Below are 27,057 nucleotides of genomic sequence, written 5' to 3'. Positions count from 1 at the left end.
TATAATAATAGTAAATCACAATACAAAACAAGTAAAAAGCGTTATGAATTGTCCTTCTCATCTACTACAAAAAATCAGAGCGAGAAAGCAGTAGTAGTAATAATAATAATGCAGAAACGCTAATTTCGTTCCTCGCGCCCTTTCGAACCGTTCATGGCAACCGGTTTTGTTTGTGGAACGGTCGTAAAATGAATCGACCAATGAAAGGCCAGCATTTCGAGCGGGCGTACCATTGGAGATGCATGATAGAGAGCGTTGCGATGCGGAGGGGTGAGGGGAATGGGTGCGGTGTGACGGTGGTAACGCGCTCTACACGGATTCTCTACAGTCTTATTTCGCCATTCGGAAAGAAGGTTGTTATTACAATGAGACGGGAACCGGACTATCGATAAAGTGTGTTTGTATGTCGTTTTCGTCGATATTAAGTGTTGTGTTCACTTTCACCTGTGCGAATGTCTCAATCCTTACCTTTTTGTTTGTTATTTCTTTTAATTACTGCCGCATGGGTCGGCGCTTACGTTTAAGTTAACCCTTTATTTTGAAACGATGGAACGTTGTTCTTATGGTTTTTACACCAAAAGGTATTTTATGTTATTTTTTACTTTACAATTGCGAATCAGTGTGGTTGAGTGCATCGCGTGTGGCTAGATGGTGGGTTAGGAAATGTATTCGTCATTATTATGAATCGCGTTTATTTAATTATACCAACGTTACGTACCTTAGCATAATTAAATAAAGGAAGGTTATTTACAATATAACAAAAAAAGCATCAATTAAAACATGTTCATAATCATTTGTATAATATCCATTTGGGATATATATATTAATCGAAATATATTCAATAGAAATTTCATACCATTGTAATAAAAAACCGTTCCAAGAGCTTTTGAGTATTCAGTGAGGGGAGTAAGCTCTTATTATTATTATTGCAACGCTTCGGGGAAAAGCCGACAATACACGGCCCTCGGAGCCGAGGGTCGACTGGTGAGGGGAGAGGGGGTAACGTCTGTCTGCACACATGCAGAACCGGTTCGCTCTCCAGCTCCCCTAGTGCGTTGCATAAATCTCTCTCTTTCGCCACACGCGTTTGCATAATGCCCTCTCACTCGCACATTTTCATTATTTTTTGCTTCCCCTTGTGAAATAATGCCAGACGGACCGTTTTTATTTAGGTATCTGTCCCTAAATAGGTGCATAGCTCTATATTTATAAAGGAGATGGTAAGTATAGTATGGAAAAAAACATGTGGCATGGATCTGTAACTAATTATAGCCATGTACGAAAGTAAACTAATCTTTTAATTTAAGAAATGATTTAACCAAAATTATGCATGCAGATATATAATTATTAGAGTACTATAATCAGAAAATATGATTACGAATTTGATATTTAGTAACTAAACACCGACATTTTTTGATATCTAAGTTTTATTTTATTATTTCTAACCTATCAATATTTCGTTCTTAATGAAATACAATAACTGTTAAAATCTTTAAGCTTCTATTTTTTTATTAATTAGTAAAACTAATAAAGTAAAGATGTATTCTATGGTCAAGGTTTTACAATCCAAAGATAAGATGTTTTGAATACCTGTGGTTTTAATATTGCCAATTGTCAACTTGTCATTGACGTTTGACAATAGTCCATTTTATACTTTCGTTTTTATTATTGTAGATCTTTCGTAAATTGATCAACGTGATATTTTTACATTTTATTACGATTTCACAATCAAAACTTTGGTTAAAATTAAACATGAGACTGTAAATATATTAGTACATATCTTGTTTCCTTACATACAAGAGTGCTTCCTTCTGTCGGACGTGATAGTTACAATATAAATTTAACTAGATGATATTTTGTAAGAGTTTAAATATTACCAGTAGAATAGACACTAGTTTTGATTTATACTGTATATATCCTGAGTAATGGCTGATTTACGCAGGTACATTACCGACAAGTGGTTATGAAATGACTGAAGTTAGTTAAAATTACTGGATATGCATCTTTTTCTTGTATATTTCCTCACTTCACATGCAATTTTTATTACTTTTAGGTCAGAAATACTAGATAACATACAAAAAAAGAAGGACCAAGAAAAAGACCAGCCTCAAAGCCCTAATTTCCAACAACAATTGGCAAAGCCAGTCGATAAACAACAGATACATAATTCAGACATACAAAGTGCGAATGTGTCAGTGACGCAGCATGTCCCAACACAGCTACTTTCGCCGACACATGGCTCGGGGTCTCCAGTCCAGTCAAAAGATGATGCTAAGGACAAGACTATAAAAGTTGCTAATTCTACGACAATAACATTAATTGAGAACAACGTCAACGGAGAAAAAGATAAGGACAATAACTATCCTAAAAATTATTTTACATTGGAGCCTAAAAATGAAAAGAAAGATGATTGCAACAAAAACAGTATCACAATAACTAGGACAATACCAAAGCAGTCACCGGGAGGTGGTCAAGTTGATAAATCTAAGAGTGCATCGAAAGGCACTAAAAGGCCTCTTCAATATTTGGAAACTCTTGCTGAAAAAGCTGGAATAACATTTGAAGACAAATACGAAGCTGCAAATACATTACTTGCTTTAGATAAACAGAATAATACTTTTCGCAGACCTGAGCTTAAACAGCCAAAATCAGAACCAGATAATCACTCACAAGGTGAAGAATTTAGGTACAGAAACCAAAAAGAAGAGGATGATAAGTTGCAAGTAAGGACCTAATTAAATATTTAAGCTATAACTTCCTACAATAATATATATATATTCTATAAAACATAGTATAAATTTATATTTGATAATTTAAAAAACAAGATTTACCTCTCATTAAACAGATACATCAGCAAATAATACAGCAACAACAGCAGCAGCAACAGTTACAGCATCTGCAACAGCAGCAACAACAACAACAACTACAACAGCTTCAACAGCAGCAATTACAACAATTGCAGCAGCAAGCATTGCAACGCCAGCATCAGGCTATTCAACAACACTTAAAAAATCAGCAGGACCAGCAAGAGATTGTAAGTATTTATTGCTTTTATTCATTCATATTCTTGAATCATTATTGATTTTATTACACTCTTTTCATAATAAAGTTCTGAATTGTCTTAATATTTATCACTCACTATTCTAAATGTAATTTCTTATTATGTTATAATATAATTGTAATAAGCAAATCAAGATACATATATACATATCTATAAATCTTGAGCTGCTGATTCATATAATATCAAATCCTATTTCCCATAGTCAACACTTACTACTTTATATAATCATTCACGATATTATATTGTGCTAAGTAGTAAATTCATAATATGTAATTACCAAAACATGCACACTTTACCTTTTTTTTCATTCAATTTAGTTGCAGAAACAATTTCAACAACAGCAGCAACAACAGCAACAACAACAACAGCAACAGCAGCAGCAGCAACAACAACAGCAGCAGCAGCAGCAACAACCTCAACAGCAGCAAACACAACAAGGATCACAGCAACAGCAATCACAACAGCCTAAACAAGAAATCCAACAACACTCTCAACAGCAAGAGTTACAGCAACAGAAATTTTTACAGGTTCATTAAGTTTTTATTCATTATGCCTTAGATATTTTTAAACTTAAAAAATTTAAAACTATTTATAGTTATTTATACAGCACATCTTTTATAATATATATCTTAATATTCTTATTGTAGTAATATTTAATCATGTTAAGTGTTTTGACATACATAAATATTATACAGGCTTGATACTGAAACTTGTTGGAAGTTCAATGCTGATAGGTGGCATAACCATTTGATACGGCCCATTCATTAGCAATTGTCATGATCCATGAAGTAGGTTTGTGAAACATTGATATTGCCACAAGGGATATAGATATTTAGATCCCATGGTTGTCGACACAATGGTGTAATAAATAATCGCTTATAGATGCTTATAATTTAACTACAGGTTGACTATTTAGTTAACATTTTTCTTCCTTCAATTAACACAATTAAAATGCTCAATGCTTTACTTTTCCCCCTAATAGCAAGTCGACTCTATTGGGCGCCCTTATAAATAATATTTAACAACTAACTTTTTGATTTCTTTTTAGTAAAAATTAAACTAAACTAATTAAAATTAATATTTTATTTAACAGATTTCACTGTTTTTAATAACCGTATCGATTAAACGTAACTTCAAATAACCTTACACCTATGCCTACCTGTGCCCAACACACAAAAAAAAAAAATTTAAAAAAGTATCCAAAATCATATCATAGAAAACCCTCAAGCCTGACTAGAACCAGCGAAAGAAACACAAAATGATTTTTCTTTAATTTTAGTTTTTTTTTTTATCAACAATTATAATAACAATTCAATTGTTTATGTTTCTATTCGAAAAGTTCTCGAGGCGATCGTTTCATTCCCAATGTGTATTTCATAAAAGCTTGAAAATCAAACATTACTTAATAAATTTATTAAATTTTGCAATTGCAAAAATATTATTTCTGTTATAAAAGCATTGTCCAGCCAAATACTCATTAACCCAGTGTAAAGGTAACAAAAATAATCACACCAGTAATATAAAAATTCATAAAAGACAAACATCTTTACAATATCTTTATTCCTCTTGGTATATTGGACTAGGTATCTTTATTCATCATAATTGGATCATCACACTTGATCTGTAAACCATTTTCGATCGCTGTTAATGCAGGTGGAATGTTTTTGCAACGCACCACTCGCACTCGTACCGCAATCAATTTGTTATAGAAATAGCTTCTTTAATGCAGACATCTTACTTATAAATACAAAGTCAATACATATACATATATATATATATATATATATACTTGCACGAGTGTATTATATTTTGAAAAAAATACGGGTACCTACCATTCCAATCGTATCTATTCTGCCAGAATGTTATACTCTTAATGTTATAGTATTCAAATAAGTATACGTAACATTTATGCAATGTTCCTCATACCAGAGACAAAGTGGTTCTCCTTTTATAAACAAAGATATTGTACTGATATTGCTTGAAAAAAATTACAAATTTATATCTATACAATTTACTTTTAGTATTTATGCTTTCATTACTGAGTTACGTTCTAGTTTCAATTTTAATTTTTTTTCACAGGTTGTAAACAATCAGCCGTTACATACGCAGCAGTTTAACGTACCCGGTATCGGTGAAATCAATCTCAGCTTCCTAGCGTCACCTCAAAACAACGTTAACCTTCTTTTCGACAAGAACCAGAAAACCGGCATGAGCGGTGAGATCAAGCAACAGCAAGTAAGTATAGCGAGTTGTTCAAATGACTGACTGACTGACTCTATGTATTGATAACATTATCCATAGCCTATTCCAATCGATGAGGAAATAAAGTTAAACACACCTCAGAATGATGTATTCCATGCAATTTGCTAATAGCTCAGCTATATTATACACTACTAACCAGGACTGGATCTACCATATGGCTTTTTGGGCTTCAGCTCAGGGCTCCGTGGACCAAGGGGCCCCTAGCTAAATCAAGTCAAAGTCAATAATGACTATAATGCGAAAGAATTACCTAATTTTATTAAATTAAACAGATCGTATGGTTTGCAGCCCTGCGAATCCTGCAATTAATCAAACCCATTCAATTCATTTAATTCAAGTCTACTAGTTCAGGTGGGCCTCTAAGTAGTATTAGCTCAGGGCCCCCTAAACTCTCGGTCCGGCCCTGCTACTAACAATTCTTGATTAATATTTATTTATGTATAATACAACACTTTTCCTCTTAACTACTTATATCCAGTATCATTTTACTTCCTAATACTGATAAAACTGTTTCGTCGACGTTCAAAACGCAATTTTTTCGCAAATCCATAAAGAATATCATAGATTATTCAACCAATGATATCGCGACAATTCGATATAAAATGTTGTTTATTTCGCTTTTGGTCCTCTTGTTGTTGGAACAGTATGTACATTTAAACATAACTGTCACAGATTCAATTCACGCCTTGAATTTAAATTGAAAAGACATTTATGTTGATTTTTATTTTTCGTTTTATTTTTTAGTAGTTTTTTCAATTTAAAGTACAAAAAGGATTGTTGTGTGTATGCAGATTGTTGACGGTCAATCACAAGTGGTACAACAGCAGATCAGTATGTCGCAACACGAGCCGACTCAGCAGCATCATCAAACGGTCACAGTTGTTTCCTCTATGCCGAGCAGTATGGCACAGCACCAAGTAAGTTATGAGCTTCATATATACTTTTAATTTTTAACTACGATTGTAAGTATACTTGTTTTATCATTTTATGATAAAAATCTATTGTTATTTGATGCTATTTATTTCCAATCAAACATTTGTCTTGCAGAACCCTTTGTTATCTTGGATAAATGCAGTTCCGCCTTTTACTCTGAAAAGGCAATGTGTGTAAATTAACTCCTTTTTTTGCTTTTATTGAGTTAATATTATTATTATTTACTTAATGGAATACGCATATCTTAAGCGAAGGTTTCCGGGTCAGCAACTAGTAGATTTAATAAGCTATGGCAATTGAAAAAATCACTTCGCATTCATAAATTCTTTTTATTCTATATTTAAACACTGATTTCTCTTGTTTTTGTTATAATTGATTTGACATTTAATGAAAGACTTCGTATTGTTTAACAAATCACCCTCTGAGTGAAATTTATAGGTGCTTAATATATTTTTGTTTGATATATTATCCTCTATTTAAAGACTTGAAACGCATACATAGATATCGATCGCTTACGAAGACACAAACTACCAATTAATCCAATATCGACTAAGCCGCCTCACATTCGATTTTTCAATTCTTCTTGACTTTACGCATCAGATATCCCTTATTTCAAAATGTTTGACAAAAAGAGGCCCTCTTTCTCAAACGTTTTTAATTAGAAGATCATCACGTGCTGTTTTCTGTTTGTCTACGTAGCCGCGTCACAAGCATAAAATGGTTACGCTATTGTTTGAAGTATTGACGCGTTCACAAATTTCTAACAGATGGCCGCCAGTCCGCCTGCCTTGAAAATATAAGAAAATATGAATAGTGTAATACTAGACTGTTTATTTAAAAACAACCGTTATAAATATTTTCTATTATAAAACCTAGAAGACAAATAATTTTATTATCATTCATAAATCATAAGTACAAATATCGTCGTAACAATATTTATTGAACGAAAAACAAAGATCGATACGTTTCTAGAACAATAACTATTGCAAAGTTAAGCTTGCGCAAAGTTAGACGCGCAATATTTTTCTAAATTGGAGATATGGATATGGGATATTTTCTATTCATTCTTTAATGAAGCTCACTTGTCACGTAAATAGTCTAAATGTAAAGCGAGTGAAACGTAGCTACTTATTTAATAATATTATACACTAAAACCGTATTTCAGAAGCTGAAATAAGTTTTATGTATAATTATTAAGTAGTTTTTTCAGTTAGACGTTACAAAAAAAATGTGTCCTCGTTTATCAGTATAGATAGATTGATATTTGACGCAAATGTAAATTAACGGAAACATAACAACAACAAAATCGAGCAATCCGAATTGCACTACATAATCCTAAACATTTGTTTGTCTGGCAAAATGTTCTGCCTTGTAAAGTCGCCCAACTCGACATGATAAAAAGCTTTTCTACAATCAACGATACTCAGTAAAATAAATAAATCTTATTGCATAAAAAAAAAATGCATTAATTACACAAAACATATGTATTTTCACATAAAGTTTTGTTTTACAATCACAATTGACATTTATATTTCTAAATATATTGAAAGGCACAAAATTCATAAGAATTAAAAAGACGCGACCCATTTACCAAGTTTTTTATATAAACAGTCTTTATACTGAAATTCGAACATTCTAGAGGAACTCGTCTTGTGTGTGAACATATATTACAATTTTGATATAAGTTTTTAGGTCAATAGTGTTTACCATACATAGTTACATAAGAACTCTGGTGTAATTCCACGATCAGTATGGATGTATTCTGGTTTCCTAAAGATATATTTTACCATAAGCGTTGCAAGAGTGGAGTGGAGATAACGAATTCTGACCTCGTATTAACATTTACGATGCAAAATCGCCGTAAATAGATTTGTAGTATCACTGTGGTCTCAGGTCCAGCAGCAAGCAACGAGCGGTATACAGCAGCAAGCGACTATGCCGCCTCTACAGAGCTTACCTTCCAACACGCAACATCCGCAGCAAATAAGGTACCATCCACATTTAAAATATGTATTAAATTAACATTAGTTAAATATATTTTTAAAGTATTATTTAAATTAAAATAAACGTACCTAATTGATCATCATTCGTTATAAATATTCGTATCAATAAAATTAATAATGATAAAACGTGGTAAGTATATACTTCAGTTGAGAATATTTGATTCGATAATAGAATATATTTTTATATTTATTTGTGGTGCATTTTTAGATAATTTACTCAATAGTTACGGATTTTCTCACATCATTTCGATTTATAGAGTGATAATTTGACAAAATCAACCTATCCATTCGGATATTATAACTACGAGGGTGTCTGTTACGCTTTCGCGGTAAACCACGGGAGTGTTTTAGATGCAATTTTGTGCGCGCGGCTTGAGCCCCAAGAAATGACTTCGTTTACTTTTTTTCAGTTCACCCCTGTATTTGTAAAATAGGGGGATTAATTAGGGCTTGCGTGCAAGTTGTCTTCAATCGTGATGTTGAAACAAGTGGGTATGGAGGCTTTTGAGAAAAGTTAGTATTTAAGTTGATCATGAGAGGTTCTAGAATATTCCTTTCATAATGATTCAGTGGGGGTAAAATGGGGTAGAATATAATAACGAAATACTCTAAGTATTCTTATGTTTTTAAAGAGAAATGTTTAGATTAATTTATTTATGTAACTCAAACCATGTGATTTCTTGGTAATTTGCAAACTTCTCCCAATAACTTTTCTTTTGGGAGTACCTACTAACTACATAAATGTTGACGAACGTATCGTGGCCAGGCCAAAAATACGCAAAAAGGTTTGAGAATAGATTCCTTGTATAAATATCTATAATATATATCAAAAGGGTGTGAAAGTACGTAAATATTGTTACTATTGTGTTAATTACGAAATGTGCAAGCCTGCTTTATGTGCACATGGATTCGCTGACGATTTTTTTATTTTTGTATATAATTATTTTTTTAACGAAACTTGTTTGATTTAAGTGCTGAGTGGGGCCACAGCCGGGTGCAAGTGATTCAGCAACCCCTTCAGAACAGCACTTACCTGCAGCAGTTGTATAATGCCCAGGGGCCCCTTCTGATGCCTGGAAACATTGCACTGCATCCAGGAATAAATTCGCAGCAAATACAGGTAGGCATAGCCGATTTGTTCACGATTCCTTTAATATTTCATTATTACAAATTTATACGTCAAACCTATGATTATTTAAATGAGTTTTTTTATAAGCCGATTTGTTCCATACCAGAGAATAATATTCAGACACAAGGTATACAATATTACAGTACATTGTTATAAATGTATAAATGCGACTAGAAGTTTTGCATTGCCAATAGGAATCGGCGCCAGTCTGCGTGGACTTCGTTTTAAATCCGAGATCGTTTTGAACGTTTTGTTATATTTTATTTTTCATTCAATTGCGTTTTACGAATGGGACATCTTTATTCGATATAAATAAGATTTGGAAATGTATTTCTACGACCGGAGAAGAACCGGCGAAATAAACTCGGCGTATAAAAATATATTTGTCTGAAAATACAGTCGTAATAATTTGTTCCAGGTGATCGCCGCCGGTAAGCCGTTCCAGAGTAGCCAACTCGCTCCCCACATGTTGACCACGCAGGGGAAACAAGTTCTTCAAGGTCAAGCCGGTAAGTTAAGTGAGAGTCTCGTCATGACTTTCTCTAAATAAAATACACGTTATATATTGCATTCCTGTATTCTAACCATGCTCCAATAATAGTATATAGACTTTGGATTTACCACCAAAGCTTACGTTCCATGTATCTTCCCTTATAATTTAATGAATATTGGTATTATACGATTACGATAGAGGTCCGCGTAAGCGCCCTTCCAACGTACATTATTACGCTTTAAATGTGTTTCATTAGGGCGTTCTCGTTCAATCCATTTACTTAATATTCAATATGTCTATCGTAATGTAAAATGTAGTTGATTAATTTATGATTTAATTTAATTATTGTATTTAGTGCAACAAAATTTATCCGAACGTGAACTGTAACTCTATTTAGTTTTACAGTTAATTTTACAGGTCTCACTGCATATCAGGAACAAGGTTTTAATACGTTTCCCATGACTTAACTATTTCTTTAAAGTCTCGTGATCATTTGTATGTCAATGTCTTGGTTTGTTTAGGGAATAAATTTTTCTTTATTTAAGTTTTAATTGGCCTTTCGAGTCGAGTTTGTTTCTAGCTTTTTATAGGATCGTTTGAATTAGTAATATTAGTGCAATCTGTAGGTTAGAATATGCTTTGAACAGTAGTTAATCGATTTTATGTTTAAGCTTCTCACGCATTTTAACGTTATGATATATTTTTTTTATTTATCACAATGTAATCATTTCATTAAAATAGTTAATAATTTTATATTTGACTCATTTAAGATGAAGGTCGTCTTCATTGAATACGAGTGCTAAATAATAAATAAAAAATGCACAATAAACATTGCACTCGAGCGGTAAGTGTCCTCGTTTACTGAGAGTCGTATAATTTTAATTTTAATTCAAAACTACGTAAGGCTGCCCACTATAAAATAATTTAGCTAAAAGTTGGAAATGATCTTACACCTCACTTTATACGTTCTAAAGTAACAAACATAAAAGTTTTATTTAATTTATTTACAAACTACGTAACGTACTTCAGTATGACAGATCAAATCAAACCTGTCAGATAACAGCCCCATTTAACTTGTAATACAAACTTGTAAAACTAACACACGTACAAAGTCGTAATAATTTATAAGTAAGAATTATTTATATGATCAAATCAAACGAATGGGCAAGCATTAAGTCATAGTGGATTACGAAACAATTTATTCATGAACGTGGTCTTACAAGATCTATAAATGTGATATAACTTTCAATTCCAATATATATTTTATTTTTCAAAAGAAAATATACGTAAGGTCGATCTTTAAATATATATAACGTACACTTCGTGCAAAATAAGAGAGCTTTATTATACACAAAAAAAGTAAAATGTTTACGTATGAAAAAAATTGACAAATATTCAATGCCATTATTCGATCACCAAATTAATTTGCAGTTCAACTAGTGTATGTGAAAGTGTTAGTTTGTTTGAGAGATGATGTTGTATATGTTCTTTTGATATTTGAGCGAAGTTATTAAATAATATCGTTTTTAAAACAGCACCTTTTCCCGGATATACGACGATACCAGCGATTCCGACGACTCAGAATCAGACGTTTGTATTCAGTCCCCTGGGCGTTATTAACTCTCAGCCGAGTATAATCCCTGCACACTCGCAGCCGACCGTCTCCGGTATTGGACAACAACAGAAACCTTCGGAAATGCATAAGGTAATCATTTTATTGCGTGTGCAGCCACGAAAAAAATCATACGCTTAAAAAAAATATTATTACTAAAGTATGTACCGAGTGTTTTTTAAAAAACCTTGTCGACTTTGAATCGACAAGTAGAGTTGATTTTTACACATTTAACGTGACAACACGTAAACACACGTCACGTATGTAAATGAGATGAAGATATAGCCATTGTTCATCTGTTTTCATAAACGCATTGTATATAAACCTGAAAATATGTCTAGTTTACGCTTTCCTGGTACTATTATTATAATATACTTATTTAGTAGGTAACATATTTATAACTTTAAATAGGTTATGAGCGGTGGTAAGGTGACGGCGACCAAAGTAGGCGGCGGCGCACAGACTGTTCCCGTTCAAGCTCAATGCGTGCAAGTCTCCCAGCCGGTGCTCGGACAACAGCCGCAGGCGCAGATCATCAGTCCGTTACAGGTAAACCTTCACCACCTCCTCTTTATACTAACTTTTACCCAGTGGCTTATAAAGCTCCAGTGCCGATGTTCTGGGTTCCAGACTCGGGTCATATCATAATATATATTTAGTATATATTTTAAGAAAATCTCCGACTCGTACCCTAACTTTGCAGTATAACACTCTCAAGCTTCGAAATGCTTGTTCAACTGTTGGTCCTATGTTTAAACTCTCTTCAGTTCTGGATTGTTCTACTTTAGAACTATAAGGGTGAGGGAGTTAAGAGTGACCACACTTGTGGACTATACGATCTTCTACGCAGTCGGTCTTCGAGACTATTAAATATTTATATTTATTTATATAAATATTATAACCCTTATATTTGTCTTCCCTGTAGATGATAAACACGGCAAAAAAAATAACATTTTCAGTTCTACTTTATTAAGACTGTAAACCAATTACCAATCAAATGTCAGCCGTAATTGTCTGACAATAACTCCAGCAGTCATTAACCATAATGGCTGGGGTTTCCCGGCTTTGAGTATTGCGTGATATGCTTATTTATGTGATTATAAATTGAACTATTTTATGCATAATATAAAACGGAGCCTTGGTTACTTGAAATCAGCATTATATTTAAATTATAGTAAAACAAGTTAAAATAATCTCAATTACAAATAACAATCGGACAAGATGCAGGCGTTGTCCGATTTAACGCGCTGATTGGGATTATCATAACTTGTTAGTCTAAAGTTACGCGTGGACTTTGAAATCGTTACTTGACGCCTGAATAACAGAGCTACGAATAAACGAGGCTCTGTTTTAGTGTACGATTCACGATGTGCCAATGCGAATTGAAATTAACAAGCAAGCTGCTGCATAGCGATGGTTATTGGTTTCTTGCAATGAATTGAAATTGTTTCAATTTACTGACACCCAGCTTACCTTGTATGATCTTTTATAAACATTTGTTTATTTTATATTTTATAACACACCTAACTCATATAATACATATAAAAAAAATTCTGACTTTTAGTTCAAAATTATTTAAATATGTTTTCAAACTTTTTATCATTTATGACTTATTCCGACTATTTACACTTTATTATGAGAATGATTGTTAATAATATATTTTATTAAAATATATAAAGTGTAAACGAGTCTTTGCATAAATAAATTGAACAAAAAGTATTTATTTATAAATTAAAAAACATTTAGAATCACAAAAGAAAGTTCAGTCAGTTCTGAGCTGACGTCGACAATGTGAATTTACACAAGAGTCCTTCAGTGGTGCGGACGAAACACATTTAGTGTAGTGAGGTAAGTAAAACGTTATGTTCATTAAAGTTAAGCGTCCATTACGAATGCATCCTTACAACATGCAGATAAATACACGTTCGCTGATAATAAAAACAAACCCAGTGTAATACTAAATGGAAACATCAAGCACCCCACAGTTTGTAACGGATAATTACATATCTACTTAAAGATAACTCATTTTTCACTTAAAGTTCATTGAAGCCGTGTTTTTTTATAACTTTGTACGTTCTAAATTTTTTTGCACACTTCGATGCGGAGTTGCTTGGTAGTATTTTTAAATAACACCTGTCTCTGACGTGTTCAAAATTATTAATTAATCGGAAGTCCAAAGCGGAGTGAAATTGAGGTGCAACATTCCACTATGGTCATTCATAGAGCCATACAGATCTATTATTATATAAAGAGTTTGAAATGCTACAAGTATTTCTATTCACGTGCAAAAAATATGGAAGGGATATTTCCGAAGATATCTGGTTCATGATGTCTTATGATTTAAAAGTATTTTCATAAATATAACTAACGTTAACATTATAACTTCTCCTTAACATATTTAAAAAAAATTCAACATTCGTTTGCAACATCTCAAGTTTTTCTAAGATGATATTTTTACGTCAAAAAACTAACATTTACTAATTAATTAAAAATTATAAAAGAAGCTCGAGATTTTTTCAAATAAAGCAAATTATAAATAAAGCAAAGCGAATTGAGGAGTTTATAAGTAAATTACTTTAAAATAACACACTTTATTTGGAATAGTTCCTTGCTTACCACTTTGACCTGTATATAGTAAAAAGGGATCCTTTTTACTTTAGAGATGGACGCTTAGTTTTAAGCAACCTAATTACTTATTACTATACCACAATTTAACATTAGATTGTATAATTGTTTTTATATAAAAGAAATACTAAACTCAAGCCATTGATTACAGACTGGGAGTCAAACAATGCAGTTCGCGCCATGGCAGATATCAGGCGCGCTGCCTCAAGTCTGGGCTGGGGGTCTGCAAGCGGGTACCTTGCCAGCTGGGGGTCTCCTGGCCCCTAACCCCATTTTCATAAGGGGCACCCAAACGGACTCGCAACCCTCAATGTTCATACAGCACTCCCCACAGAACAATTTACAACATACCAGTAAGTATATGCTTACACTTCTTAAAATCTCCTTTGTCTTTCTATGATAAGCGTTACTTTAGTTTTAGTCTGTGTTTATATCTGTTTAGATTTATTCTGTCTGTAATATGCGATTAAACTGTGTTGTGCTGTGTCGTGCTGCAAATGCATTGCGAATGGAAATGTATATTTTATAAACAAAAAATGTCAAATAAATTAAACTGGTATTGTAAGGATATTTATTAATTAATCATATATTATGTGAGTATTACTGTTTATTTTAATCACATCGCTTTTATGTATCTAATATTATGTAAAGTATGTATGTATATGAATCACTCGTTTTATTCGCGAATGTTTTTTAGATGCGAGCGTCACGTGCGCTACCGGCAGCTCGGCCAAACCTCGTGCGTCGTCGGACGGGCTTGCGAAGAATCCTCGGCCGCTCTCCAACATCCTGCCGTCCGGTAGCATTCGTCCTGCCTCGTCCGTCTCCACACAGACGAGCGCGAACCAGGCACAAAACCAGGTAAACATGATTTCAATATTAACTTCTTTATTTATCTTCTTCTCGACATTGCGCTGCAGTCCGACGTAGAACGTGATAAGAATGTTTTTAAGATACATCAAACGAACGGTATACATTTTAGCATTCAACCGGGTAGACAATATGACCAATACATCTGTCAATTGACATACGGACATGTCATGTTTACTAGTTCTAATTTAATCAACGATCCTGTCATTGTTGTACGATCTACCCAATCCATCCTCCTGCCCTTATCCCAATTTTATTTGGGGTCGGCGCAGCATGTCTTCTTCTCCCATACTTCTCTGTCTGACGTCATCTCACAAGTAAAATTCTTTCCAGCCATATAGTCTTTCATTCAGTCCATTCATCGTTTCTTTGATCGTCCCCTACCTCTATATGCATCTACATCCATGCTCAAGACCTTCCTCACAACATGGTCGTCTTTCCTCCGCATAACATGCCCATACAATGACAGCCGGTTTCCACGCAGCTTCTCGGCTACCGGTCCCACTTTGAAACTTCGTCTTATGTACTCTATCCTTTATCTATGCATTCGCGTAACACCACACATTCCTCTCAACATTCTCATCTCCGCTACATGCAGTTGTCTTTCGTTCATCCCTTTTGTGGCCCAACACTGATCCATATACTAACTACCCAATATTGTATAGAAATGTAAATGCGAACTAATTAATTAATTCTTTCCAAGGTCAATGACTCATCAACAAGGTCCTATGCGTAAATATTTATATTTAATTTTAGTATTTCAATGTCAATTTGTAAGTAGACTATTTAAACAAAACTATTACAGGCGAAACAGCGAGGTAAGCCGGGTGTACGGTCACCGGCGCCGACGTTGAAGCAAGATGCTGCCAATCAAACTAATAAGATGCAGCATCAGATGCAACAACCTAAACAACAGTAAATATTTAACTTAGGCTAGAATATTTATTCATTCAGCCTCGCAATTACACAGATAACATAATACTAATACTTAAAACACCCAAAGCAATATAAATGCAATATATGTACAACGGATTCAATAAAGTAATAATTTTATAGTATTTTAAGCATTTAGCACAATGTGTTCTCGACAACTTTTATTCAAACTTCTAATTTGAGATTATTTTTCTGAAACCTAATAGTTAATTAAATCTAATCAATAATATAATTCGCTTTGAATCTCACTTCACAATAAAACATGTTTTCATTGTAATCAGATTGAAAACTAACTTAAAATATATAAACAAGAATAATGTTTGCATGATAAATTATGAATCTGATAAACAAAATTATGGAAAAAAATTGTACCTTGTCTCTGATGTTTATTTCAAGCTGAAGATATAACTTTGTGACAACATTATAAAACGAGGGGTTTTTGTATAAAAATCATGAATATCTATTTAATATATTCAAATTATTGCAACTTATTAAACCATTTGTCCTCTGTTAAAAAGTTGAATAACAATGTCAGCTAATTTAATATTAAAAAATTCTTATTATCGTTTTTTAAGATTGCTCGTGATGAACTCGAGCGGTCAAATGACACAGATAACGACGGACAAGCAGCCGCTCGCCAAAAGCATCCAGCAGCAGGCGATCCTGCAGCAGCAAGCTATGCAGGTGACCTTTATATTGATGTACTTACAACAAAAACAACAATGACATATCTATAGACATACACAAATTATTAACAAATAAAGACTGACTGAAGTTCAATTATCAACAATATTAACAAGTTTCAATTATAAACAAGTATTTCTAATGTAATATTATTTTCATCTTTTCTCAAATAGCAGCAGCAGCAACAACAACAGCATCAGCAGCAACAGTTACTTCATCAACAGCATCAAACTCAGCAAATGGTTCAACATTACCAGCAACAAGGTAAGTTTCTATGCACAATTGTGGTATGGCGAAAAACTTTGTATCATTTTAATTGTGAACAGGTGTAATATACATAACTGTATTGTAGGTATGACGCTGGGTATGCAGCAGGGCACTCTACCTGTTGGTTCTGTGTCACAAGCATTGCCTATGACGGGGATGCCACAGACCATATCGATGGTACAACAAATACATCCTGTAAGTGTTACCAGAAAAAATAATAATTCAATACTCATCCCGACTATGAGACGCATTAAATACTTTTTGTATTAAAAATGAACAGAAATTTTCAATTTGTAATTATATAATTGTACAAATGTTTAATTAAGGTATACTTTTTTAAAAGATATGAAGCATGTACATTTTATCAACAGTTAAGTAGCATGGCTCAAGCGGGTACACTTGTGGGACAAATAAATACGAACCAAAATCAACAAACCGCCTCACTCGCCCAAGTACAGACATTACAACAACAGCAACAGGTAAAAATAGTATTATTATAACCTTAACATTTATTATAAAAAACAAAAACACAATTTTTAAAGTAAACTGTACTCGATTTTTCTCAAAATATGTGATACTATTTGTCGCCCGCGGTTTCGCTCACGTTTTAGAGGGTTGGTTGTCATGTGTTAGGCAAAACAAGCCTATGTCCTTCCGTGGAGTTCAAGTTTGCTTCATACCAATTTTCATCAAAATCGTTTCATTGGTTTGGCAGTAAAAGAACGACAGACAGACAGACAGACAGAGTTACTCTCAAATGTATAATATTCATATAGATAAGATGGACACTAATACCTAATTTCAAGTAAAAGAATAATCTAAAGATAACTTGTTATATAATGTTGAAATAGTAATTTATTTTTCGTTTGTCTTTCTAGACTTTAGTCGGGAACGGATTGGTACAAACTTCCGTCGGTATGGCCGTGCAGCAGCCCGTACTAAACCATGCGACACAGATGCAAGCAGTATGTATAACTCCTAACACTGTCTTTGTTAACATCTCACATTCCCTTGTCGTTCTTTGTTCCCGTTTGTTAATGCCCCTCCCGGTGCTCCTTCTACATATGGTCTTTCAAATTAACCAGTTGCGTGCATCCCAAAGAAGCTCATACATGATTTATAATATGTAACTTATGTTTATATATGTAGCTTAGTCGTCAAATATAATGGAGACCACTATAATATATATATCTGATATTCTTGTAAAATTAGTAAATCTATTTAAATATTCTTATATAAATGCTTATTATTTAGTAGTCGATAATCGAATGTTAATTTGTCATGATATTTTGAATTGCTGTCTTACTATGCTTTGGAAAGCAAATCTTCCTTAGGAAAACGTTGCCCACTTGTATAGTCAAAAATTTTATTCATGAGTGCACTTTTTAAATGATTTTAATGAAGCAATATGATTGTTGTGGCATTTATTAATAGGAAAGAATAGGTTATTGACCTTTTAACCTCTACACTACACACTTTGCGTTATTTACTATTACTATTCTAGTAAAATTAATTACTTTGACGTGAGTTTTTATTAGAGAAAAAACTATTGAAAATACGTCTTCGTGTACAATGACACTGTTCGGAAATGTTTATTAATAACTATTATTTACATACGTACTACTTAAAATTATAGAGTATTGTAAAAGTGATGTCCAAACATCGCGTTCATAGCCTGCGAGGGATTGTAAATGTACGTGGTTTATTAGTCGCCATTTTACTCCAAATTATGACCGATATCAGACACATTGCAGTATATTTTTTCAACTCAATGCATTGCTTGCTATACTAACGGAGGCTGCATTTGATGCTTTCATAATACTAGAAAAATGCGTGAATATTTTTTGTAGGTTTGTGTCGTCTTTATTTTTGTATTAACAGATGTATAATAATACAAATATAAATTATTTCGATATTAAAACATTTTATAATAGTAGATCATATATCGCTTTATTTTCTTCGAACTTTGAACACTATTTTTCATACTAAAACAATATTATGTAGGACTCGCATTTACATATCGATCAATGAGAAACAGTCTAAATCCTTACATTCCGCATTCATGAGTAGTTTCTGGTGTTATAATATACATCGGCCGCTGAACTTGTACTTATTGAGTAAATAATTATTGGCCAGGCTAGTGAAAACCCAACAATAACAGCAATGGGTAACCCTAAATAAAATGGTATTCATGATGGTAATTGGCATTACGATGCGATGCGATTGGCAGCCCGCGCTGGCGCTCGAACAAGCCTATCTGCTGCATCCATCGCTCGTGCAGGACACGCCGTTAATGCACCACGAGGTAGCCACATAGTGCTTACGTCAAATACCATACTTGACAAATACGTGTCGCATGCACTTATTGTGTTGACGTTACTTTTATGTGTTTCCTGAACGAATTGTTTTGTTAAGATTTTATTGACGTTTCTTATTTCGTTGACATGCTTTTTATTTTCCTTTGCATACTTTCGATCAAAATATAATTTCTTTAAAGCGCTAAACACTTAACGATCTTATCGATTGGATTTGATGTTGAAGTAAATTTTAATATATTAAGTTATTACTTTAATTATATTCTCCAAAAAAGTATAGTTTAGTTGCCTTGCATCGGATGCCTTTAAAGATAATATATATTTTATCTAAATACTTGATTAAGTATGGCTTTTAGGCGTTTCAATATTATTCACATGTTAAAATTATTTTCTACATTCTAAATTTATATGGAACCCAAAAATGATTAAATTTAATAACTCTCAATTTCTAAATTTCAGTTAATTAAACGTTTGTTAAACAAAATTAAAAACAGTTTATATAGATTTATTTAGTGTTATTACGTTATTTACAATCAAAAATATTTACATGGCGAAGTACTGATTGCAGCTGCTTATTTATATATGATATTATTTATTCTTACCAATTAAAACATTATCTATTAGCAGGCACAATAGTAGATATTGCCGGCTTTGTTTTTATTGTAACAACAATAATAGTTGTACTCGCGTTTAATAATTAAAACTCTTACATCTCAAAAATGTCTGATGAATATTTTTTAATTAAGAATTTTCCGAATATCAACGGCTATTCGATTTTAATTTAAAAATAACTGTAAAATGTTTTAAAATGACATTTGAAATCAATTATTATTGTAGTGACAGAATAAATTTGATAGAAAAAAAAAATTAATTTATTTATTTTGCTTGAGAACTATTAGTGCCTGAAATTTCTCCTATATGTTGTGGTTTGTTTCAAAACTTTCTTTTAAGTACAGTTGTTTCTGATCGTATCTCTTGTATATATAAATAGACAAAGTACTTGTATATGTTAAAGTATTTTTTTTATAAAATAATTATAGAAACGAAAACATATTAATAAAATTATTACTTTTACTATTAATAAACATTGAAATGAAACTGACTAATCGGAATTACATCTCGACTAGGGTACCATGGGACTTATTACCACACCGGTGCAAGGATCAGTGTTACCGCTGCAACCTCAGGCCACGCTTGTCACACACGTTAAGAACGAGGATGAGAAGAATCAACAGATGACACAGGTGAGATCCGATTCCGCAGCCGTTTGTCACCGAGCCATGTGTACGAAATTTGATTGTCTAACAATCTTAATCGAGCTACTGAAACCGATGCCAATTAAAATTTTTATATTATACTTACAAATATAAGGTTTTGGACACATCAATCGCGAAAACACTAAAATCTCTTAATAACGAGATTTACAGACGCCAATGATGTTGAAAAATAAACAGCGCGACTGCCTTGCTAAAATCGATGTAAACAGTTAAAAAAAATGACAGTGGCACTTGGGATACTGTAAGATTTCTATCGAGAAAAGAATTGAAAAGCTACGCTTAAAAAACATAAATTCATGATGACAATATCCTTTAACATATATGCCATTTAAAGGACAATTTCGACATGAGTTTCATTATCGATTTTAATTACAAATGAAATATACATACGTATCTCTTTTATTTTGTTATAGTGATTGAGGTGTGCCTTGTGTGATTGGTGTGTGTGAGGATATGAGTTTTCTAAATGTTTATTTGTATCACATTGACATCTGTTTAAGTGTTATTAATGTTGTTAGACGGCAGTAGTGCAGCAACTCTCACAACCAGACCAGAACCAGACTGTCGAGGGATCACTAACAGAATCAGCCACGGCCGCCACACCGAGCACGTCCGCGACCAATATAACAGCGGATGCTGCCGTCTCCACTACCACGTCTACCGGTAACTACATTGTCTTGATCTCCACCATGAACTCACCGATAGTGTCTGACACCCATTGCAACGTTAAGGAGTTTTGTAGAATGTAGATCATTTTGGCTTATCAAAGAATAATGTCATTCTGATCGATTTCTGCAATTCTCAATAGTGACTAGCCAACAGGAGGATATATTATAGTTCGGGCGTGTGTGCAAGCACTGATTATTTCCGCACTCTCATTGTCTAATGGAACGGCGATCTGAAGCGAAGAAAGAAAGAGGTCACAGACGTACGACCGACGACATTACTTGGGCCATGAGGTATGTGAGTGTAACACTGTCTACTTTCAGACTTGGATTTGCTGCTGAGAAATTATTGACAAAAAAGGAAATTATTGGTCCTATTCGGGATAAGAACACGCGACCTCAAGATCTGCTGTATAAGCCAGCCAACACAAAGACTGGATGACGAGAAACATCAGTCTTTGTGATTGGCCGCCGTGGCCGCATTTTGGCCAGGAAGGAGTGTGATGGAGTCACTCAGTAGTACTTAGTTATATATTTCTTTAGGACCAAACACACCAACGGAAATGTCAAAGTCGAGTCCTGCGAAGGGGACGGAGGGCGCCTCGATGATGGTCCACGAGTCCACATCGATGTCCACAGGGAGCACCCCATCGTCGGTCTCCGCCCCCGTGCCCAGCAGTGCGCAACACACTACTTCCATCGCGCCGCAGGTAAAAGACAGGATACAGCTTTTGATTTCAATCTAATGTACTATTCGATCTTGCCGCTTGTCACACTAATTTTGTGTTTTAACCTCACTCTGGGAGCAGACTCGCAGAAAGCTAACACGTCTCTTTTACTGGTCTTAACTTAAGCCAATTATTTGGTTGTATCAATTCTGTAGTAAAAAATAAATTAATAGTTATAATATTGTGTTAAATGTGCTTGTAAAGTAATTTCATATTTTTGAATACTGACTATATGGATGTGAACAATGGATGTTTTTGTTTTATTTAATGTGTAGTGTACTCTTATCACATCACCATCACATCACAAATATATTTTAGCTATTTGTATAGCTTCCCCATATTAACTTTAAACATGCCAAGTCTGACTTCTTCGGGCATGACATATGCTAGAAAATTAGAAAAAAAACTGTTTCAATATATATAATATAGAGGTGAGGTCAGTGAAACATTAATATTGAATCCACACAGGTCGTGACGACCACAGCATGCTCGAGCTCCTCTGCAAGTATGACGTCAGCGAACAGCTCACCTGGATCATCGCCAGCACTATTCAAGACTTCGCAATCTTCAAGCAGGCATATGAACCAGCAAGCTGTTCACGGTATGTGCTTTTAAATGAATATCGAAACATTATTAAAGATACTTTAAATAAAAATTAATAAAATTAGCTGTTTAGCATTATATTGTGATGTATGAAATATACAATATTTTCGTTAAAATGTGATAAATATAAATAATTGATAATTAAATTTATTTTTTCAGATAAAGGCCTACCGAAGGCTATGGTAAAACCAAATATCTTGACCCATGTAATTGAAGGCTATGTCATTCAAGAAGCTGGTGAACCATTCGCTGTGAGTAAAAGAGATATCTAACTATACAGTATTAAAAAGAGTACTACAATGTTTCGTTAACAATAATTACAATTTCAGGTCAACAGACCTCTTCGGGAATGGTCTTCCGACAAAGAACAAGACAAGGAGAACAAGCTGCCTTCAACGGATGAACCACCGCGTAAGTTATACTTTGAAAGGCATTTTATGAACTTTAACAAATAAATGTTACCTTTCTGCGGCACCTGTTCTCAGTCTTAATGTCACAAATATTACTTAATGTTTATTCTTGTTGTTGTTATTAATGCTAATGAATAATTATGTTAAATAATAATTTTATTATAGGTAAGAAACAAATGTTAGATAACGGAACGAGCCTTCCACGCATAAGTTCGAGCATTGAATCGAACGAGCCGACTCAGCACGCCAGCTCGAAGTCCGAGGTGCCAATGAACGAAACATCGGACTCGACGGCTGACGACGCTCAGGCGAAGATTCCCAATGCCAATAAATGGACTGTAAGTAATTCATAATTAAGTAATTACAACTCATATTAACTTAGTATAATACTTGCAAATTAAATTGGCCTGTAAATCCTCCTTACTGATTGGTTTTTCTATTAAAATTATCCTCTTTTAAGATATTTTTATCATTTATTTATAACGTGAACTGTACGATAAAAATGAAATAAAACAATATTTTTAGTAACGGTACGTTTATTTATAAAAAGCACGGTTGATAAGTGACTGAAAATATCATAAGATATGGGAACATGTCACAATAATCAATGATCATATTTCCAGGTGGCTGAAGTGTGCGACTTCATACGCAACATCCCCGGCTGCGCAGGATACGCAGACGAATTCCTCATGCAAGAAGTGGATGGTGAGGCGCTGCTGCTGATCAAACCCGAACACCTGGTCATGGCGTTGTCTATGAAGCTTGGACCTGCACTCAAAATAGTCGCCTGCATCGACTCCCTTCGCCCAGAGAGTGAGCAATCTAATAACGACCACGACTGAGGTGAATATATTCGATAGTTTATTTTTTAAATTATATACATTGCCTTTACCTCGGCAAATGGCTATTGACCATTCCTAATCTAACTGTTGCATCGCTTTGTCAAGTCTTGAAAGATAAATCATTTTCCCTTACCGGAAACAAATTCAAAATATTCCTGTTTGGCAGCAACGAATTAGTGAGTCACACTCGCCATTTGAAATACCCAATCGGTTGTTTTACCAACTTATGCCTTATTAATGTAACAATAAATGTTAAAAAAATATATTTTTGTTTCAGATTTTTTTTAAGGTTTATTATTATAAATAGACCCAAGATACGACACAAGAGTGTTCATTAAAACTATTCATACTTTGTAAGGATTTTGATACTGTTTACGATGTATACTTTAGACAGTAATTGTAAATAGGTTGGCCTAAGAAGATATAATTTTCATTAGTACGTCTTTTGTAAATATATTAGACTATGTTAGATATTGAACGATAGAGTTAACGGGTGCGCCAACATCCGCTGGTTTAAATATAAGTGACGCGTTAGGAACTTCGAAGGATATCAGTTACGAACGAAAATTATACGATTATTAAAGATGTGGTAATGATCTTGTAATCTACTTAACAACATGTTTGTTTATAATACTAAATATACTTCTGTTGTTAATGCTCTTATTACTTTTGTTGAATATACGAAGCATGTGAAACGACTCCATGACGGACTATCTTGGTGTTTCGTTGGGTGGTCTACAGAATAGCAGCATAACTTAAAGTCGATGGGGGAGATAGTATAAATATTGTTTTAAGTTATGATGACTTACTATAAGTTGATGGATATCCGTATTACGCATAAACAAAAGTCGACATTGTAATATACCAATATTGTTGCCGATAAATTATCACGTTTAAAAAATGGACGCCAAAAGTCGGAAATGTTGTGTATATCGTTGATTTCCAAACACGTTTTGTTTTCTCCTTCCCTTTCAAAGCATGCAAAGGCTTTTACCTAAACTTTTGTTTATACGGACGTAATGATGTTTCGAATCGCATGAAGCGATCGAGAAACAAGGACTATGTCGAAAGTTCCGCCTATTTAGTGCTAAGAAATTTGCGTAATCACGTGAAATACATTTTTTTAAATGTTTCGGAGATATCTAAAGTGGTAATGAAATCCTTTCAAAAGATTGGCAGAACATTTTGAGCAGGAAAAAATCTTTTTCTTTTTTATGGAAATTTATGAAAAACTTTGCACAAAGGAAAAATTCGTTTGTTACCTCTTTAGTGAAGAATCTCTAGTATATTCATTAATTTAACTTATCTTACATTTACGCAAGTATCCGTGCATGTCCCTAGACATAATTTATGTAACTTTATTATTTGTGTCATAGTCTTAACGATATATACAAGGTGTAAGAATACTCGGAATGAGTTAGTAAATCATATAACTATCACAATTACCTTGATAAAAACTTCGGAACGAGAATATAAAAATTAAAAAGTATAATTATGTATGTGTGATTTAAAAACTAAGTAAAACTTAATTTAGACATTTCTTTTATGGGATGATCTGACGGAGTAATTTGTTAAACCTTGTATAAAGTCAAGATACGAATATTTAAATATCGGCGTCAATTCAGAAATCGTGATAAACTCTACATGAATCCATAAAAGTTATTATAATACTTCGTGTACAAATTAATTTTTTTATAGCGGTACTGAAAGTAATAACTAAATCATTGGCATATTATTTAATTTATTTGCTTTAAATAACATACATAATCTATTTAAAATAATAATATATTTAAGATTATATTTAAATAATCATCACACTAATGCAAATTACAATTTATTTAATTAAACCACAATCGTCATAATGTTATATATGTTACATTACAATCAATTGTAACATAAAATCACATCATACTGTGTCTGTTTTATATTCGATTATACATGTGTAGTCTCGGAAGTAATAGTAATATGTGTAATTACTTAGATGTTGAACTATAATTTGGTTATCGTATTTGATATTATTACCTATTTAGTTTAGATGTTAACACGATTCGCGAGTGAGGTGTTGCAGGTGCAATCGTTTACCAATATTTGAAAATGGCACATTCTCTAGATGTTTATAATTTGTTTCACAATCTGGTAAAGGCATAAACGATTTAATCTATGGTGCTACTTATTTCTTTTATTGTGCTTACTTTTACGTTAGTTTTATTAATTTAAATATATCTATAGTAATTGTATATTTCTTATGATAATAAATAATGTGTATCCGGTATTGAAGATGAATAGATATTGTGTAAATAATGATTGTTAGAAATGTAATGCAAATATTCAGTGGACGTTATTAAAGATTTTATCATAGAATTGGTGGATTAATATAATATTTAATTTACAAGAAACTGATTATTACATAGCGCATAAGACAGGTAACAGTGTATGGCGTCACGTACCAAATACAAATCTATGATCGAAATGAACGGGAAATTAAAACTATTTTATCATTTAAAATTGGAGAAATCTGTAGAGCATACAGACTTATAAATTGTTTTTGGTCGCATCGACGCAGACTGGAAGATAGTCTCGTAATAATGATTGTAAAGTTAAAATGTTTTTGAATTCCCTATAATCTGGAGATCAATGATTTTCGTTATTATTAAGTTCTTACTTTAAATTGTTAAAGATAAATATATTAATCGTTTCGTAGTTGACTTCGATTGATTCATTTCTTATTAAATAATAATTATCTATGTGTAGAAACAAACATAGTGATATAACAAAACGTTGTTTTAAATATAATTATTGTGTCGTAGTGACTTTTTGTCTGTAAATTTTGAATGTTTCTTACAACAGCTTGTGCACTGCCATGAGGTTAATGATAATAACACGTAGTTGTCAGTGTGATACTATAAGTGAACATCGGAGCCGGCTGCCAGCGCAAGGACGTCTGCGATGTGCGACTGTAATAATCATGAGGAGTTTTGTTATACTTCCTGTTTAAGTATTTTTAGTCTTAAGACATGCGAATATTTGTATGTTGTCCAGTTCACATTGCTCAACTCTTTAGGAGCTGAACTTTTCACGTTGGAGTAATATTAATAAAGCGGATGAGACTGATTTCTATTATTTTATTTCGTATTACCTCCTTTTTAATCTATGTTCATAATAATTATTGAAACATTTATACGACATTAAAGTTTAAATTACCGAATCTACATCACATAAGCATTTTAACCGGTAGGTCATTTTAACTGGCTCATTACTGATAACTACTGAAAGTACAAAAATCTTGATATTAAGTCTTTTCTTTTTAAAGGTAGATAAATATTAATGTTCTAAATGACAAATGTT

At 33.1% G+C, this 27,057-nt stretch overlaps 1 protein-coding gene across 3 annotated transcripts; it reads left to right on the top strand.

Annotated features, from left to right (window-relative positions):
• Positions 1–315: 315 nt before the first annotated feature.
• On the top strand, positions 316–26,823 carry LOC113402848 (polyhomeotic-proximal chromatin protein-like). 3 transcript variants are annotated; one of them, XM_026643192.2, is made up of 28 exons: positions 316–581; positions 2,054–2,723; positions 2,846–3,034; positions 3,379–3,588; positions 5,141–5,296; positions 6,115–6,240; positions 8,150–8,244; positions 9,232–9,379; positions 9,807–9,897; positions 11,417–11,586; positions 11,905–12,042; positions 14,270–14,471; positions 14,816–14,979; positions 15,794–15,903; positions 16,497–16,605; positions 16,782–16,869; positions 16,958–17,067; positions 17,244–17,351; positions 17,751–17,837; positions 20,315–20,431; positions 20,983–21,127; positions 21,673–21,839; positions 22,326–22,458; positions 22,620–22,711; positions 22,790–22,871; positions 23,036–23,208; positions 23,494–23,713; positions 23,990–26,823. In XM_026643192.2, the coding sequence occupies exons 1-27, from the start codon at positions 547–549 to the stop codon at positions 23,710–23,712; spliced, it is 4,134 nt and encodes a 1,377-aa protein (XP_026498977.2). In that variant the 5' UTR covers positions 316–546; the 3' UTR covers position 23,713; positions 23,990–26,823. The 3 variants fall into 3 exon arrangements, with proteins under 3 accessions (XP_026498977.2, XP_026498969.2, XP_026498987.2); XM_026643184.2 differs by having other exon boundaries at positions 16,779–16,869; XM_026643202.2 differs by lacking the exon at positions 316–581 and adding an exon at positions 1,617–1,942 and having other exon boundaries at positions 16,779–16,869.
• The last annotated feature ends 234 nt before the right edge of the window (positions 26,824–27,057 follow it).

The sequence above is a fragment of the Vanessa tameamea genome, chromosome Z (assembly GCF_037043105.1).
Source record: "Vanessa tameamea isolate UH-Manoa-2023 chromosome Z, ilVanTame1 primary haplotype, whole genome shotgun sequence".
In the NCBI taxonomy this organism is placed as follows: Eukaryota; Metazoa; Arthropoda; class Insecta; order Lepidoptera; family Nymphalidae; genus Vanessa; species Vanessa tameamea.
This window is presented reverse-complemented; position numbering and strand designations above follow the sequence as displayed.

Coding starts and splice junctions, on each gene's coding strand:
- LOC113402848 (XM_026643184.2), top strand. CDS start 547: ATGGAACGTTGTTCTTATGGTTTTTACACCAAAAG. Junction 17,352..17,750: donor CATTACAACAACAGCAACAG/GTAAAAATAGTA, acceptor TTGTCTTTCTAG/ACTTTAGTCGGGAACGGATT. Junction 17,838..20,314: donor ATGCGACACAGATGCAAGCA/GTATGTATAACT, acceptor CATCTCGACTAG/GGTACCATGGGACTTATTAC.